At 34.4% G+C, this 14,397-nt stretch overlaps 1 protein-coding gene across 1 annotated transcript in view; it reads left to right on the top strand.

Annotated features, from left to right (window-relative positions):
- LOC108361767 (putative phosphatidate phosphatase) overlaps window positions 1-14,397 on the top strand; it is a 22,060-nt gene that overhangs the window by 5,407 nt on the left and 2,256 nt on the right. Inside the window, exon 3 of the mRNA XM_017614513.1 lies at window positions 11,691-11,842. Within this exon, the coding sequence (XP_017470002.1) occupies window positions 11,691-11,842 (152 nt within the window). The remainder of the gene's footprint in view (window positions 1-11,690; window positions 11,843-14,397) is intronic.

The raw sequence follows: 14,397 nt of genomic DNA, 5'->3' as shown, positions 1-14,397 counted from the left end.
TTAAAGCGGCAAATGACCACCAAACCATAACCTTAGCAGACGAATGTGCCTATGAAAATTGTAAACGTGAATTGTTGGTGAAAATCTTGGACCAAAAAGTTTCAATAAAATACATAAAAATTTTGGGCGGGACGAAGTTCGCCGGGTCTGCTAGTCTTTGATAAATCAGTAAATACAGAAGCTAATTTATTCAAAATTTATGTTTGCAATAATTCTTTAGCAGAAAACACGTTTATGATAAAATTTCGGAAAATGGGCGAGGCACCGCCCACTTATGACCAGGTATGTATATCTCGGTAACTGTTAAATCAATTTGTACCAAACTTGGTACGATTATTTCGCTTAACACAAAAAAGCAAAACGTTAAAAATTATTGAAATCGGACTAAAATTACTCCAACTTTTCAAATAACAGGAAATTTCAGAAATTCTAGAAACTACGATATTTCGAAATTTAAGGACGCTAATTTAATTAAAATTGATACTAACAACAATTCCTTGAAAAGAAGTAACATTATTTATATAGAATTTTAGAAAGTGGGCGTGATACCGCGCACATCTAACTATATACGTCGATCTCATTAAGTATAGATGAACATACTATCGAAATTGTTAGAAATAGGCGTAAAACTACTCTTCTTACTATGTAACGGTAGTTTTCAGAAAGGTGAAAAACTATATTTAATACTTGGNTAGAATTTTAGAAAGTGGGCGTGATACCGCGCACATCTAACTATATACGTTGATCTCATTAAGTATAGATGAACATACTATCGAAATTGTTAGAAATAGGGGTAAAACTACTCTTCTTACTNAATCGGACTAAAATTACTCCAACTTTTCAAATAACAGGAAATTTCAGAAATTCTAGAAACTACGATATTTCGAAATTTAAGGACGCTAATTTAATTAAAATTGATACTAACAACAATTCCTTGAAAAGAAGTAACATTATTTATATAGAATTTTAGAAAGTGGGCGTGATACCGCGCACATCTAACTATATACGTTGATCTCATTAAGTATAGATGAACATACTATCGAAATTGTTAGAAATAGGCGTAAAACTACTCTTCTTACTATGTAACGGTAGTTTTCAGAAAGGTGAAAAACTATATTTAATACTTGGGCCGGGTATTTAATGCTCGGCTCCACCCGAACTTAGACTTTTTTACTTGTTCAAGTTAACTTTTTTGTAATTTTTTCGTAAAAAATGTTTCATGCTTTAAACAAACCCATATACATGCATCAATCAAACTTGCACACTTAATAAAAATTTTAGAAAAATGCAAGAAATTTCCATCAAAATTTTGAACNATACTTGCGCCGGGTATTTAATGCTCGGCTCCACCCGAACTTAGACTTTTTTACTTGTTTAAACAAACCCATATACATGCATCAATCAAACTTGCACACTTAATAAAAATTTTAGAAAAATGCAAGAAATTTCCATCAAAATTTTGATTTGAATGATCAGATTTTAACCAAATTAGTATGGGACCACCTCTGAGGTACCACCTTTCGTTTAAACAAGTAATTTTTAAGCAAAAAACAATGCCCAACTTCAATTCTCATATAAACGTTTAAGATTATCGCCAATTTCTTCATGATTCCATGATCGGATTTAAACCAAATTAATATGGTACCACCTGTGAGGTAACAAACACCTATAAAAAAAGAATTGTAGAAATAGGTTAACGTGGTCCGAAGTTATGCGGTAACATACATAAAAGAAAAATAAAATATACTCCGACGAGTTGATAACCTCTTCCTTTTTTGAAGGCGGTTAAAAATGAAATTAATTTAATTGCTCTGTGTGATCAATTATGTTTCTGATTGACTTTAATATTTTTTCCCCTCAGTATAGCGTCAAGATATTCAGAAATGGAGGGACAAATAGCTTTATCCCGCCTCCGAACTGCAAATGGATATTATGAACTTTTGAGAAGCTTTCTCATGGCAGATATACACTCGAAGGTTTGTCATAGCCTGCCGAAGGGTGACCGCTTTTTGAAAACACTTATAATTTAGATGTTGACCAGAGATCAGGCCGAGGTCTTACTCAGCCACAGAAACTATCGAATGTGAGAAGCACTGCACCAGTTGGAGTTAAAATGTTTATTTGTTTTTTTTTTTTTTAATTTGTAAACTGAAGTCACTCCGTACGCTTCCAAACCTTCAACGATTTCTTCATCACTTACATTGAGAAGGAAAGGTACAAATATTGTACCTTTAACACAGTTGAGATTCACTTGGTAGGTGGATGTAATCGGGCAAATACCTGGGAGAGATTTGGTATTCAAAAACTTTTCGGCTTTTTTTTTGTTCTTGGTTACGACCAGCGTTGCCGTTTTGATATAATTGCATAATTTTTGATACTTTTTTTTATGTTTTAAGATTTTTGTTACTTTTGGCTGGCAGAAATGAATTTTTGAAAACTATGAATAATATTAACTATGTAATAATTTTTATCTTGTTATTCAAAGTCTTGAAATTTTCTTAAATCTAAATCATTTTGATATTTGCTCATGCTTGTATTATTGTAAAATAATTTGTGTTGCGTATGGCAACAACTGCGCAGTTTTTAGTCTAGTTTTGAATTTGGTGTCCAGATCGTTCGGTAAAATATGGATAGGAGCAAAGAATCAAATGCATTTTTGTAATACTCTTTTTTATGTTTTAAAGTTGAAGCTATCAAAATGTACAACGCACATTCATATTTCCTGCACATATTTACTTGAGCAAAGTTTCTCCAAAATAAGGTTTGCGCAATTTTATTGTGTAGTAATTTCCACAATATTGATTTGTACAAGTCTCGGGTTGCGCAATGATTTTGTGTGGTTTAGGGGTTTGTTTTTCGTTATGCAAATAAGCATACAGATTCTCTGCTTTTGATAACTCTTAAGTAGTGATGTTGTTCCGTGGGACCACGCAGACTAAATCAAACCTAACTACTTCTTTCTCTTTTCATCAAAATCAACTCCAACTTCCATTAGCTTTCAGTTACGCTTACGTAATCAGTCATTTTCAAGTGTTTATCGCAGCAAAAAGTAGTTATTGCGATATGAGCGATAATAAACCATTGACCTCTTTTCGAGTAAGCGACGGAAAATTTAGCGAAACTATAGAGGCGTGGTTACATGAAGAATACGCAGACGAATTTATTGCTGCATCGGACTTAGATCCAGAGTATGTAGAAAAAAGTGGTCTCAAAACAGTTTCAGAATTGTCGATTTCTACCAATGATAACTCTTGTACTCTATTTAGATTTAGTTCTATTTTATTCTTTTATTTATTTTTAGTTTGTGCAACCCTGTTAGCAAAGCTGTCAATACGGTACCAAAAGGCTAGTATGAGTAACTAAAATTCCAAAAAAGAGAAGCCAAATGATGCCTTGTGGTTTTTAAAAATTCGCATCGTAAAAAGTTTCTTTTTACTAAGTTTGTTAAATAGACATGTAAGCTCTAGGCAAAAAGAGTTTTCGTTTTTATAACTGTTATTATAATACAGTATTGCACTGAATTTCAAATATAACTAAGAAAAAAAGGTATACAAGAAATAAAGATATACATATCCTGAATTTTATTAACGAAACTTAAATTTTTTTATTTTATATTCAAAGAACATAAAAATAAACTAATTCTAATAACGAGAACCAAAAAAATTTTAAGTACTTTAATGTAAAAAATATGTTATAATTTAGCTTGGTCCCAGGCACCAACGTTACTGTTAATGTAAATTTTAGGAGGAACGCGACTTAAGGGTTAAACAAGTAATATAAATTTTTTTTATGACTATGGATTTAATTATAAAATTTTATTTATTATTTGTTTTTCAAATGAATGTTTAAAAATAACAATTGTGTTTACTTTTGATACTTTTTCTGTTTGGCAACTGATACTTTTTTTTAAACTCGCGGCAACGCTGGTTAAGAATAAGATCACGTAGATCGCTAATATTTATTATCCTTTTGCTAATAGCCAACAGAGATTTATGAACATCAGAGCATGAATAAGTTGTGAGAGGCTTTTCACTTCCAGATGCTTTCAACACGATGTATTTGGGATCATCATTCTTGGCTGGTAGTTCTGGGAATGTTTCGCACATTTTGTTGGGTTTTTTGTTTTTGTTGATGAGTGGGAGAAAGAAGAGCGAACCTATTTTCCCCTAGCTTAGTACCCCCGGGGGGCATTTCACCACACACACTCCTCACTGATTAAGGGTTTTGAACAGAGTGTCCAGATTTGGCGATTTCGCGCCAATTTGGCGACTTGTTTTTTGGATATTTGCGCGTAAAAATTTTGGAAATCGCCATTGGCGGTTTGTTGCGATTTTTTCCCTTCAAATAAATTTTTTTCAATGATCTGCGTGATAAACTTGACTTAAGAAGCATATTAAAAGACTGTCAAAAATGTTTAATCACCCTAATCGAAGAACTTTTGAAACGATTACCTAGTCAATTCAATACTTTTAAAAAAGCTTTGATTTTGTCACCAGAAAAGTGTTTAAATCACAAGAGGCCGAGGGANTGATTTTGTCACCAGAAAAGTGTTTAAATCACAAGAGGCCGAGTTTCAGGGACCTGCCAATTCACTATTTGACTTTGAAGGAAAGAAAAGCAGCGGAAACTGAATATTTAACTTTTTTAACTTTCCCATGGAATAACTTTTCTCAGAACTATTCCATCCGACTCTGAAGAATTTTGGATAATTGCTTAAGGAGTGAAAACCGCAACAGGCAATAAAATGTTTGGAAATATAAATAAAATTTGGAAATATAAATAAATTCATTAAAAACTACGATTCGAAAAAGAATGAGGTTCGAAAGCCTTAATTCAAGAGTTCGAATAAAGTGTTATATTAAGGCTAATAGTTTCTGCTGCAAAACGTTTCCAATATCAAACAGTTTGTCATCAAGGTTAAATAGCTCAATATATGACAACAACAGAAATGTAAATCATTCAGACACTATATGGTGATTTTCAAGAAATTGTGATAAAAGCTGATCTCGCCTTATTATAGCGCCAAGCTATTAAAAGCGTATTGTGCGATTCATCTATTAATATGAGTTATAATAAATGTACTAACTGCGCAGCCCTATTGCAAAATGTGCTGAAACAAATATTTTTAAAAAGTATGCGTATTTTTAAAGAAAAGTGTTTGTACATCACTATTATATAAGTGATTTGTGTTATTTATTATTACCCTCGGTCTTAAAAACCATATTATAACAAGATCTCATTAAAAAAAGACTATTTGTTAAATCGAATTCATGAATTTTATTATAAAAATGTCGGTTTTTTTCAGTAATTGCGCTTTTTTTAAACAATCTGGACAGCCTGGTTTTGAAATTGAGAAACTCACAAGAAAAGTAGCACACGTGGAGCTTACGTAACTGAGGACAACAACGTCTGAGTAACCTATGTTTAGAAGGCTGATGCCGCGGTAGTTGGCGCGAATGGCGGGGTCGCCATTGTTGTTCTTACAGGAGTACGCCCCTCTCTTGAAACCTTCCGTAAGTCGCCTAATTCTAGCTTCCTTCTCCAGCTCCCTATAACGGTCCCACATGCGCCCGATCACTGCGTTGCCCTGTAGGCGGCATAATTTGTTTCTCTGCGGCTTCTTGACATTCCTCGTCGTACCACTTGTTTTTCGGGCTCACTGAAATCCGACTACTCCATCGGCGGCGGTACTTAATGAACGGGAAATATGGTTCCACTGCTCGCGTATGTCGGATTGTTGAAGAGTGCTCTCAGGGAGATTGGGAGAGTCGAGTAGCGAATGAATTGGCTATCTGTTGCGATTGCAGCTTTTCGACGTCAAGCTTTCCTTTCATATTTTCATTTTGGCTGCAACAAGATAGCGTTTAAAGTCGGTGTTTGGGCCTCGGAGTGTACGTACGTCTAAAACATTTGAAGCGTGCCTTCCGTCTATCACAACATGATCTATCTGGTTTCTCGTTTTTCGATCCAGAGACTGACACCTAGCTTGATGGATCTTCTTGTGCTTAAACCTAGAACTGCAGACTACCATGTTTCGGGCCCTGGCAAANAGCGTTTAAAGTCGGTGTTTGGGCCTCGGAGTGTACGTACGTCTAAAACATTTGAAGCGTGCCTTCCGTCTATCACAACATGATCTATCTGGTTTCTCGTTTTTCGATCCAGAGACTGACACCTAGCTTGATGGATCTTCTTGTGCTTAAACCTAGAACTGCAGACTACCATGTTTCGGGCCCTGGCAAATCGATCAGCCTCAGTCCGTTGTCGGACGTTTCGTCGTAGAGGCTGAATTTTCCGGCGGTGATTCCAAAGTAGGGATGCAAGTCAAAAAAATATATCGATGTTTTTTTTCTATTTGATGCATCGAAATATAGCATCGATTCATAACTGAGTTAATAAAATCCCATCCAAATATAACCTATATCCGGTTTTATACTAAAGTTATAACAGAAATCCCGCGCTGTATGTATCTATTATACATAAAATGCTTTCCGATGAAAAACAAAGTATTTGCATTAGAGTGGTCCAAAAATGCGTGTGAAAAAGTAAAGTCGGAAATTTAAGGCAAAGTTCTATACCGAAAGAGTATACCCTTATTTCATTATTTTGAAATAAAAAAAATTTGGTGGTCGCTCAAAGACCTCAAAGTTTTCTCTATATTTTATATGGGGAAAAACCACTTTTCGTAGAAATAGTATAGAATTCTTTAAAATCAATATTTTTCGGCTCTGTTTCTTTCAGGAGACTCCCAATAATATTCAATACCCAATTGTTTATTTTGCCATTTTTTCATAGTAACTATATTTTATATGTCCGTCTAGGGTTGCCAGATTTTTTATGCGCGAAATCAGTACATTGGACCTTTTCATGCTAAAAAAATCAGTACTTTTCAGTACATTTTTATTCAAAGCAAAATTGTGAATGTAAGTAGCAGATAATACTTTAAATCGCCAGAGAACTAGTTTTATACAATATTTTGGTATATGAATAAAATATAGTTCATAAAAAATAAAAGTGTTATTCATTTTAACATGAGTGTATACATCCTTGTACTCAGAAGCCAATAAATTATTTTATACTAGCAGACCCGGCGAGCTTCGTCCCGCCCAAAATTAATTTTTTGTATTGAAATAAATATTTAAAGCGCCCCCCTATAAAATAGCCGCAGTGTTCTCTAAGAGTATGGGATTTATTTCATATATCTCCATACCGGTATGAAATATACTTTGCAATCTTTTATCATACCTACCGAATATGCACCAAAAATTTCATTCAAATCGGTCAAGCCGTTTCGGAGGAGTTCGACCATAAACACCGTGACACGATATTTTTATATATTAGATTTTTCATAACAAAATACTAAAAGTTCTAAAAGAAGAAAATGGAGACAATTTTTTTAGGATAGGGACACCCTAAAATAAATAAATAAATGAATAAAATTCCAGTACTCTATGGTGAACACTGCCAGAGGTATGCAGTATGAAAAATTTGGTTTGTCCAGGAGGTGCCACGCCCCCTTTTCCAATAACCGCAATTTTTCTCCACGAGTATGCGCTTGTTTTCATATATATGCATACCATGTTCGACTACCCATCCATGAACATCTTCCGGGACATGCAGTATGAAACATTCGGTTTGTATGGGATCTGCTACGCCCCTTTTTCTAATAGCCCCAATTTTTCTTCATGACCATGTGATTGATTTCATACATATCCATACAAAGTTTCCAGTACTCTACCACGAACACTTCCAGAGATATGCAGTATGAAAAATTCGGTTTGTATGGGAGGGGCCACGCCCCTTGCACCTAGCGGTATGAAATATACTTTACATCCGATTCTCATTCCTACCATATATGCACAAAAAATTTCATAAAGATCGGTCAAGCCGGTTAGGAGGAGTTCGACCACTAACACCGTTTTATATATTAGATTTATGACATTTTTGAATGCTTAGCAATAATGAGATCATTTGAATCTTCAGTGTTGACATAGTCAAAGAAGTCTATACATTTCATTTTAAAATTAATTTTAATTTGAAGCTCACTTTAAACAATTTTAATTAGAACCCGATTTCTCTCTTTGCGTCAGGAAATAACTATATACTTAAGATCCTCTCAGTTGCTCGTTTGAGTGTGGTATTGAAAAAAATAAACTACATATTTTTTCAAACTGTGGAAAAGCACCACTATTTAAGAACTTATTCTATATTTCCTCATGGCTTAAATTAACTTTTGCAACTACGCAAAAACTTTGAAAGACTAAGAATTCGCTGAAAAGAGTATTAACTTTATGTCTCGTATCCAAAACTCTTTTACAATGTCAGTAAATTGTGAAAAAAGAATTGTAAGTTATAGGCAAATTCGTTGTTATTAAACTCAAAGTTATTTTCGAGATATCTTACAACACACGACAAAAAAAACGTCAACCTCATCCTTCTTTTTGAATAATTTAAGCTCCATCACACTATTGCAACTGGTACGTAACGACCCGGCGATATGCCCGTTGTTGTATTAATTTCTTGAGCATATCAAACATTATCTGAAACATGTCAACTATAATTAAATTATTTTCTTCTTTTTTTTACAATGTAGTTTAAGCAAGTTCCAATGTTATGTAAAAACCTTAAGAAAATCCTAAAGTATTTTGTTTGAATTGAAAATTCAGTACAAATCAGTACAAATTTTGAAAAATCAGGACATCAGCGTACTGATTGAAGAAATGAATAAAATCAGTACAAGAGTTGAAAAATCAGTACTGTACTGATAAAATCAGTACGTCTGGCAACCGTATGTCCGTCAAAGACCCCAGAAAATTCGATGATTGTTTATTAAGTAAGTTAGGTAGATTTTACTACACACATTGCATTTAACTTATTCGCTTATTCTGATTATCTTTTTCGTTTTGATCTCAGTAAGCAATGAAAAAAACGTTGGCAGTTAGCATTAAAATTATGGAAAAATAATATAAAACTATATCTTCCATAAAATTTCGATACAAGAAATCTCCACTGCCCGTTTGTTAACGACTACTTCTAAAACGTTTATACATCGCTAATTTTACTTTCTTTGATAATAAAAGCACTCAAAATACTTTTCCATTCATTGTTTAAATCAAACTGGTCCATATCTGTATACCGCTATGCTCTCTAAAGACTTGCTGTTAATTATTTTACATTAATTTAATGCAACTTCAGAATCTAGAAACTCAAAACATTTGAGTAGAATTATTGATTACAAATTTTTCTATAATTTGCAAAATACTAAAAAATTTGCAATTAAAATTAATTTCAAGTGAATGAAGTTCCGCTAATAGGATTTATAATATGAACGGTTTCTTATTTATCAATTACTTACTAAATTTTATTGCTGAAATCGAAATCGGGCATAGGTGTGCAACAAAACCAAAGGTCAATGCCAGAATTGAAAAAAACGAAAAGGACAAACTCAAATTTTGCTTTGAATTAAGCGTACGTCGCTTTATATTATTCACTAGGTTTATAAGCTACGTGAAACAATTTTCGAAATTGGGTGTTTAAAATCTGCCCAAATTTCCAAAGGGTTTTAGAGTGTCAATTATCATATCAATTAATATCATTTTGAAGAAAGTTGTTTGGCTACTAATAAATTAGCGCTTTATTAGTACCTTTTGCTTATTATTAATGTAATGTATATTCTAATAGTGCATAAAAAGTGAAATTTCCACATTTAGAATAGTTACTAGAGCGAAGAGTTTGGAAGCATAGAAAATAATTTTAATACGTACAGTGTAGTGTACATTGACACAAACGTCGATGCATCGCAAAAATACATTGATATATCGATATATATCGGAAGGTCCAAAACATCGGTTTTATTCAATGCATCGATGTTGCCCACTCTGGCATTGAAGTCGCTAAGAACGATTTTGATATCATGGCGAGGGCAGCTCTCCTTGGATGCCTCATCATTCTCTTCCGTCGGGGCATGTGCACAGATGAGCGAGATGTTGAAGAATCTCATCTTGATGCGGATTGTGGCTAGACGCTCGTCCACCGGGGTAAACGACAGTACTCGGCGACGGAGTCTCTCTCCCACCACAAATCCAACACCGAATTTGCGCTTCTTTACATGGCAGCTGTAGTAATCGTCGCAAGGCTCCAGACATTGCTTGCCTTGCCCCGTCCAACGCATTTCTTTGATGGCGGTAATGTCTGATTTGGTCCTTACGAGGACATCAACCAGCCGGGCAGAACACCTTCCCCATTACAGGTCCGGACATTCCAGGTGCATGCCCTCAAATCGTAGTCCTTGAAACGTTTGCCGTGGTCGTCATCATAAGGGGGTCTCATCCAAGGCTTTACTTCGCTTTTCACTGGAAGGGGTTTTCACGTGGCGGGTCCCAAACCCAGCGCGGAACCCATTGCTGGGACGGAGGTGGTTTCGCAACCAAAAACACGTTTATATAGCGAACCGCTTGCTCCAAGACAGACACCCACTTGCGGCCGCACCTACTGGTGAACAGACGTTGCAGACTTCAGTGAGCCCTTAAACCGAAAAAGTCGGAGTGGCCCCCCTGAAGTTCCCTCTCTTTTTGCCGTGACCCAAGGCTCCACTCGGATTGGTTACCGCATCTCGCTCAAGGGTGGCTCTCGTTGCCCAGAGTACGTGAAAGAGGGCGCAAGAGTCGGGAATGAGTATAGTCATGCAACTGTAGCTGCATTGCACTCCACAACGACTATACCCCATTGCACAGGGCACAGTAACCCTGCTTCATTTTACACGTTGTGGGATATCGGCACATATATGGTAGGAGGGTTAGTGGGTTAAAGTCTCACACTGATGGTTGGGGTTAGGCTTTCTATGCCTCCTCCTTTGAAAAAAAAACATAACGTCGTTTAAAGTACAAAACCGTCGTTCTGCAAAACCGCGTAACTGAATTTTTTTGCCAAAATATTGGATTTTCTCACACAAGCTCTAGGCTCAATCGTTATCCATTCGTCTTGAAATATACTAGCCAAAAATGCGATTGCTTTATAGATAATAGAATTATAGTTTAAAAAACTAAAACCTCCCTATTATAATTGCCATTCGTACTGTCATCACGTATGTATGTAACTTGAGAATAGAAATCGCTGCATCTTTTAGGCGCATCAATATTACATAGTTACATCCCGAGCTAATAAAAGGAAGGTAAAAAGGGAACTATTTTGAAATATGAGTGTTTTTACTCTACAGAGAATAATTTATGCAACCTCACATACGCAGTTTTGCATTATCTTAATACGCGGGTTTTCATTTCTTTGATAAGCGGTTTTGGACTTTAAACGACGATATGTACCTATACCTATAGATATACATATACATATCGTCGATGTTTTTGCAAAACCGTCCATCGCCCAATTGCGAAACCGCCTATCTTACGGCACTCACATTTTTATTTTTTTAAGGCATTGCCTTGATAGGCGGTATTTTCTCTAGCTATTATTTTACAAATCTGTTGTTTTAATAACGATTTAACGATTTTTATGCATAAATCTCGATTCCTGGAGTTCGGGGCTACCAAATCTCATTTTTGCCACAACGGTGATTTAGGCGGTTTTGCAACTGGTCGATGGGCGGTTTTGCAAAAACATCGACGATATGTATTTAAGATCTTTATTGATATATCGCACCATATGAGTTAAGATAATAAAAACACGTTTTATCTTTGTAGTAGGGCTACCCGTATTGGCATTTCATCTTTTGGGAGTTTCCTACAAACGTGGATTTTTTTGCGATGACAAAACCTTAAAACACCCGTTCAGACAGAATACCGTCAGTAATTGGATGTTATTTCTGATGTGCTTCATAATTCCAATATCAATTGTAAGTATGTATTACAGTTAAGAAATAAGTATACAAGGGTCGTCCATATTTCGTTCCTAAAGTTCGGCCTTAGTTCTCAAACAAGGGTTAAGGCTTTCTTTGAATGATGTGGTGGTCTTGTAGTCCTAGTCATTTTGTATTGGCTGCGTTTCTTTATACATTCCGGATAATCCCATTTCACAACCGGAATAAACAGAATACGTTTGAAATATACGTTAACATATCATCAGGAACGTTCTAAAGAATACGTAAACAAAAAAGTTTATTCCAAACGTTCAGAATGAATAAAGAAATGCGGCCATTATTTTTTCACTTTTTCAAAACTGATAAAGGTTCGTTACATTTGACTGATCGACAACTACTTAGAAAACTAAGTAACAGTATGTTCCCAAAAACAACTTTAAACTTTCTATGCTTCCAAAATTATATGTATGCATAACCAAAATGTATTCAACAAAGTGTGATTGATTTTGACATTGCTCTCATAAGAAACAGGCTATAATGTCAAACTGAAATGAATTCTTAACCCATTTGAAAATATTTTTTTTCAAATTTGAATTTGTTTAAAAAAATTTACACAAAAATTTTTCAAGCAACAAATTGCTAATATACAACTATTTTGGGTCACTGCGATGAGTGTGATCGCAATAATATTCTTTCTTTCCTTTCATCTGCCTCTCTGAACTCATTTTCTTCTAACTATGTATATGTTTAATTGTGCTTATGATTAGTTAAGGATTTACTTATGTTTTGTGTTAGTGCTAAGTTTATTTTAATTTAATTTAATTTAATATGTTACTCTGTAATAAAATACCAAATGAAGTTGATGTACTTTAAAAAGATTCTTATCTTATTTGTACCACCACTTTTGTTCAAATAAATAAATATTTTTACCCTCAGAAAAAAAATTTTCTTAATAAACGTGAAATTGTTAAGAGATACACCGCCGAGGAGAGCAAGTAAGTACATTTAAAGTTTGGTAATAAGTAAATACGTTCGACTTTGCTAAATTATTTAATGTAAGGAAACCAAGATGAAACGGAGCAAAACATTTGAACGGTGCGCTGTATGCAATAGAAGTCAGGACACGAAAATAGTGCGATGTTTTAAACCACCTAGTTGCGAGTTAAGATGGCAGCGATGTGGTGTTGTACTACGTGATTCATCTCGCGTTTGTGAAAACCACTTCAAGAAAAATTATTTCATTTGCTGTCCGTCCGAATCAAGCACTTTCAAAGGAGCTCGTTTGTGCCCAAACTATTTCGCATGAAATAAATTTAGTTTCAAAATTTTTAGAGTTAAGATCTCATATAAAATTGGAAACAAATGTAAAATCATACTTTTATAAGTGTCGAATAATGTTTAGGATAAAAAATTTAAATATAAAAATAAACGCACAAAGGCATAAAACTAGGGCAATTAAAAACAAGAAAATTGCCAAAACGATATTATAAACAATTTGTTTTATTTTATTAACAAAATATATATATTCCAGGTAATGTATCACTAAGGGTTAATTCGTTTGTTTATACTTTTTGACATTATAGTACCCTAAAAGAGAGCCGCACTGAGTTGTCAATCACACCTTGTATAATATACCTTGTGCATAACCAATTCAACACTTTTATTTAACCCGCATTCTGTACTTCAAAAAATATCATAAAGGGATATGGTTTATTTTCTTAGAATTTATAAAATATATTATAATTTTAACATACTTATTCAATTTATTTTCTATCAAATAAATAATGGAGGGTAAATGTTAATGAAATAAATACATTTAAAAGAAAAGAGACAAAATATTTGCGAAGAAAGTGAGTTTTATTACAAAGAATGAAAACAAAATTTCAGATTTTGCCGGTATAAAGAGAGCAAAATGAGTTCACTTTTCCTCAATACATACATTGGCCTGAGGATCTCAACTCAAAAGTTGCCGATTGAAAATATCTTGATTACAGATTTCTAGCGAAAATTTTCTTGAAAACTCCTAACAAAGCTGTCCAAGCAATGTGTATTTTATTGAAGAGGTCATGGGATGCCAGTGGTGAAAATTTACATAAAAGAGGACAGTGTCAAAAAATATGCCGAAATTCGGAAAATAGAATATAGTACACTAGTTTATAAGAAAAATTATGTTTTTCATGCTAATAAATATGAGGTCGCTAGACATGAATACGGTATCCAAAAACTTTTTGTGTGCTTCCGGACTTCTTGCCAGCCCTAGAATACTCGAACTCTAATTCCGGTCAAAAGTCAACGTTCGCTGTACAAGTTAAAAAGCTGAGAAGGTTTTTTCGGATCGAATGTGACTATTTTTTTCTAAAATTTTGTCAAATTGACTCATGGCCGCCTAGACCGTTCAAATACGCGTATGTGCAGCGTTAGGAAAATCAGTGCAGTGCAAATGACATAAAAAATCGGGAGAAACGGAGTTTTCGTAACAGACTTACATACATGATAAAAACATAACAAGGTAAAACCATTGAGAGGCAGTCTGACGTTTGCCAACAATATAATTTTAAAATCAAAACTCAAACTCACACACACATTCTCAT

The sequence above is a fragment of the Rhagoletis zephyria genome, unplaced genomic scaffold (assembly GCF_001687245.7).
Source record: "Rhagoletis zephyria isolate East Lansing unplaced genomic scaffold, Rhagoletis_zephyria_1.1 Rzeph_scaffold_00842, whole genome shotgun sequence".
NCBI classification, from domain to species: domain Eukaryota; kingdom Metazoa; phylum Arthropoda; class Insecta; order Diptera; family Tephritidae; genus Rhagoletis; species Rhagoletis zephyria.
This window is presented reverse-complemented; position numbering and strand designations above follow the sequence as displayed.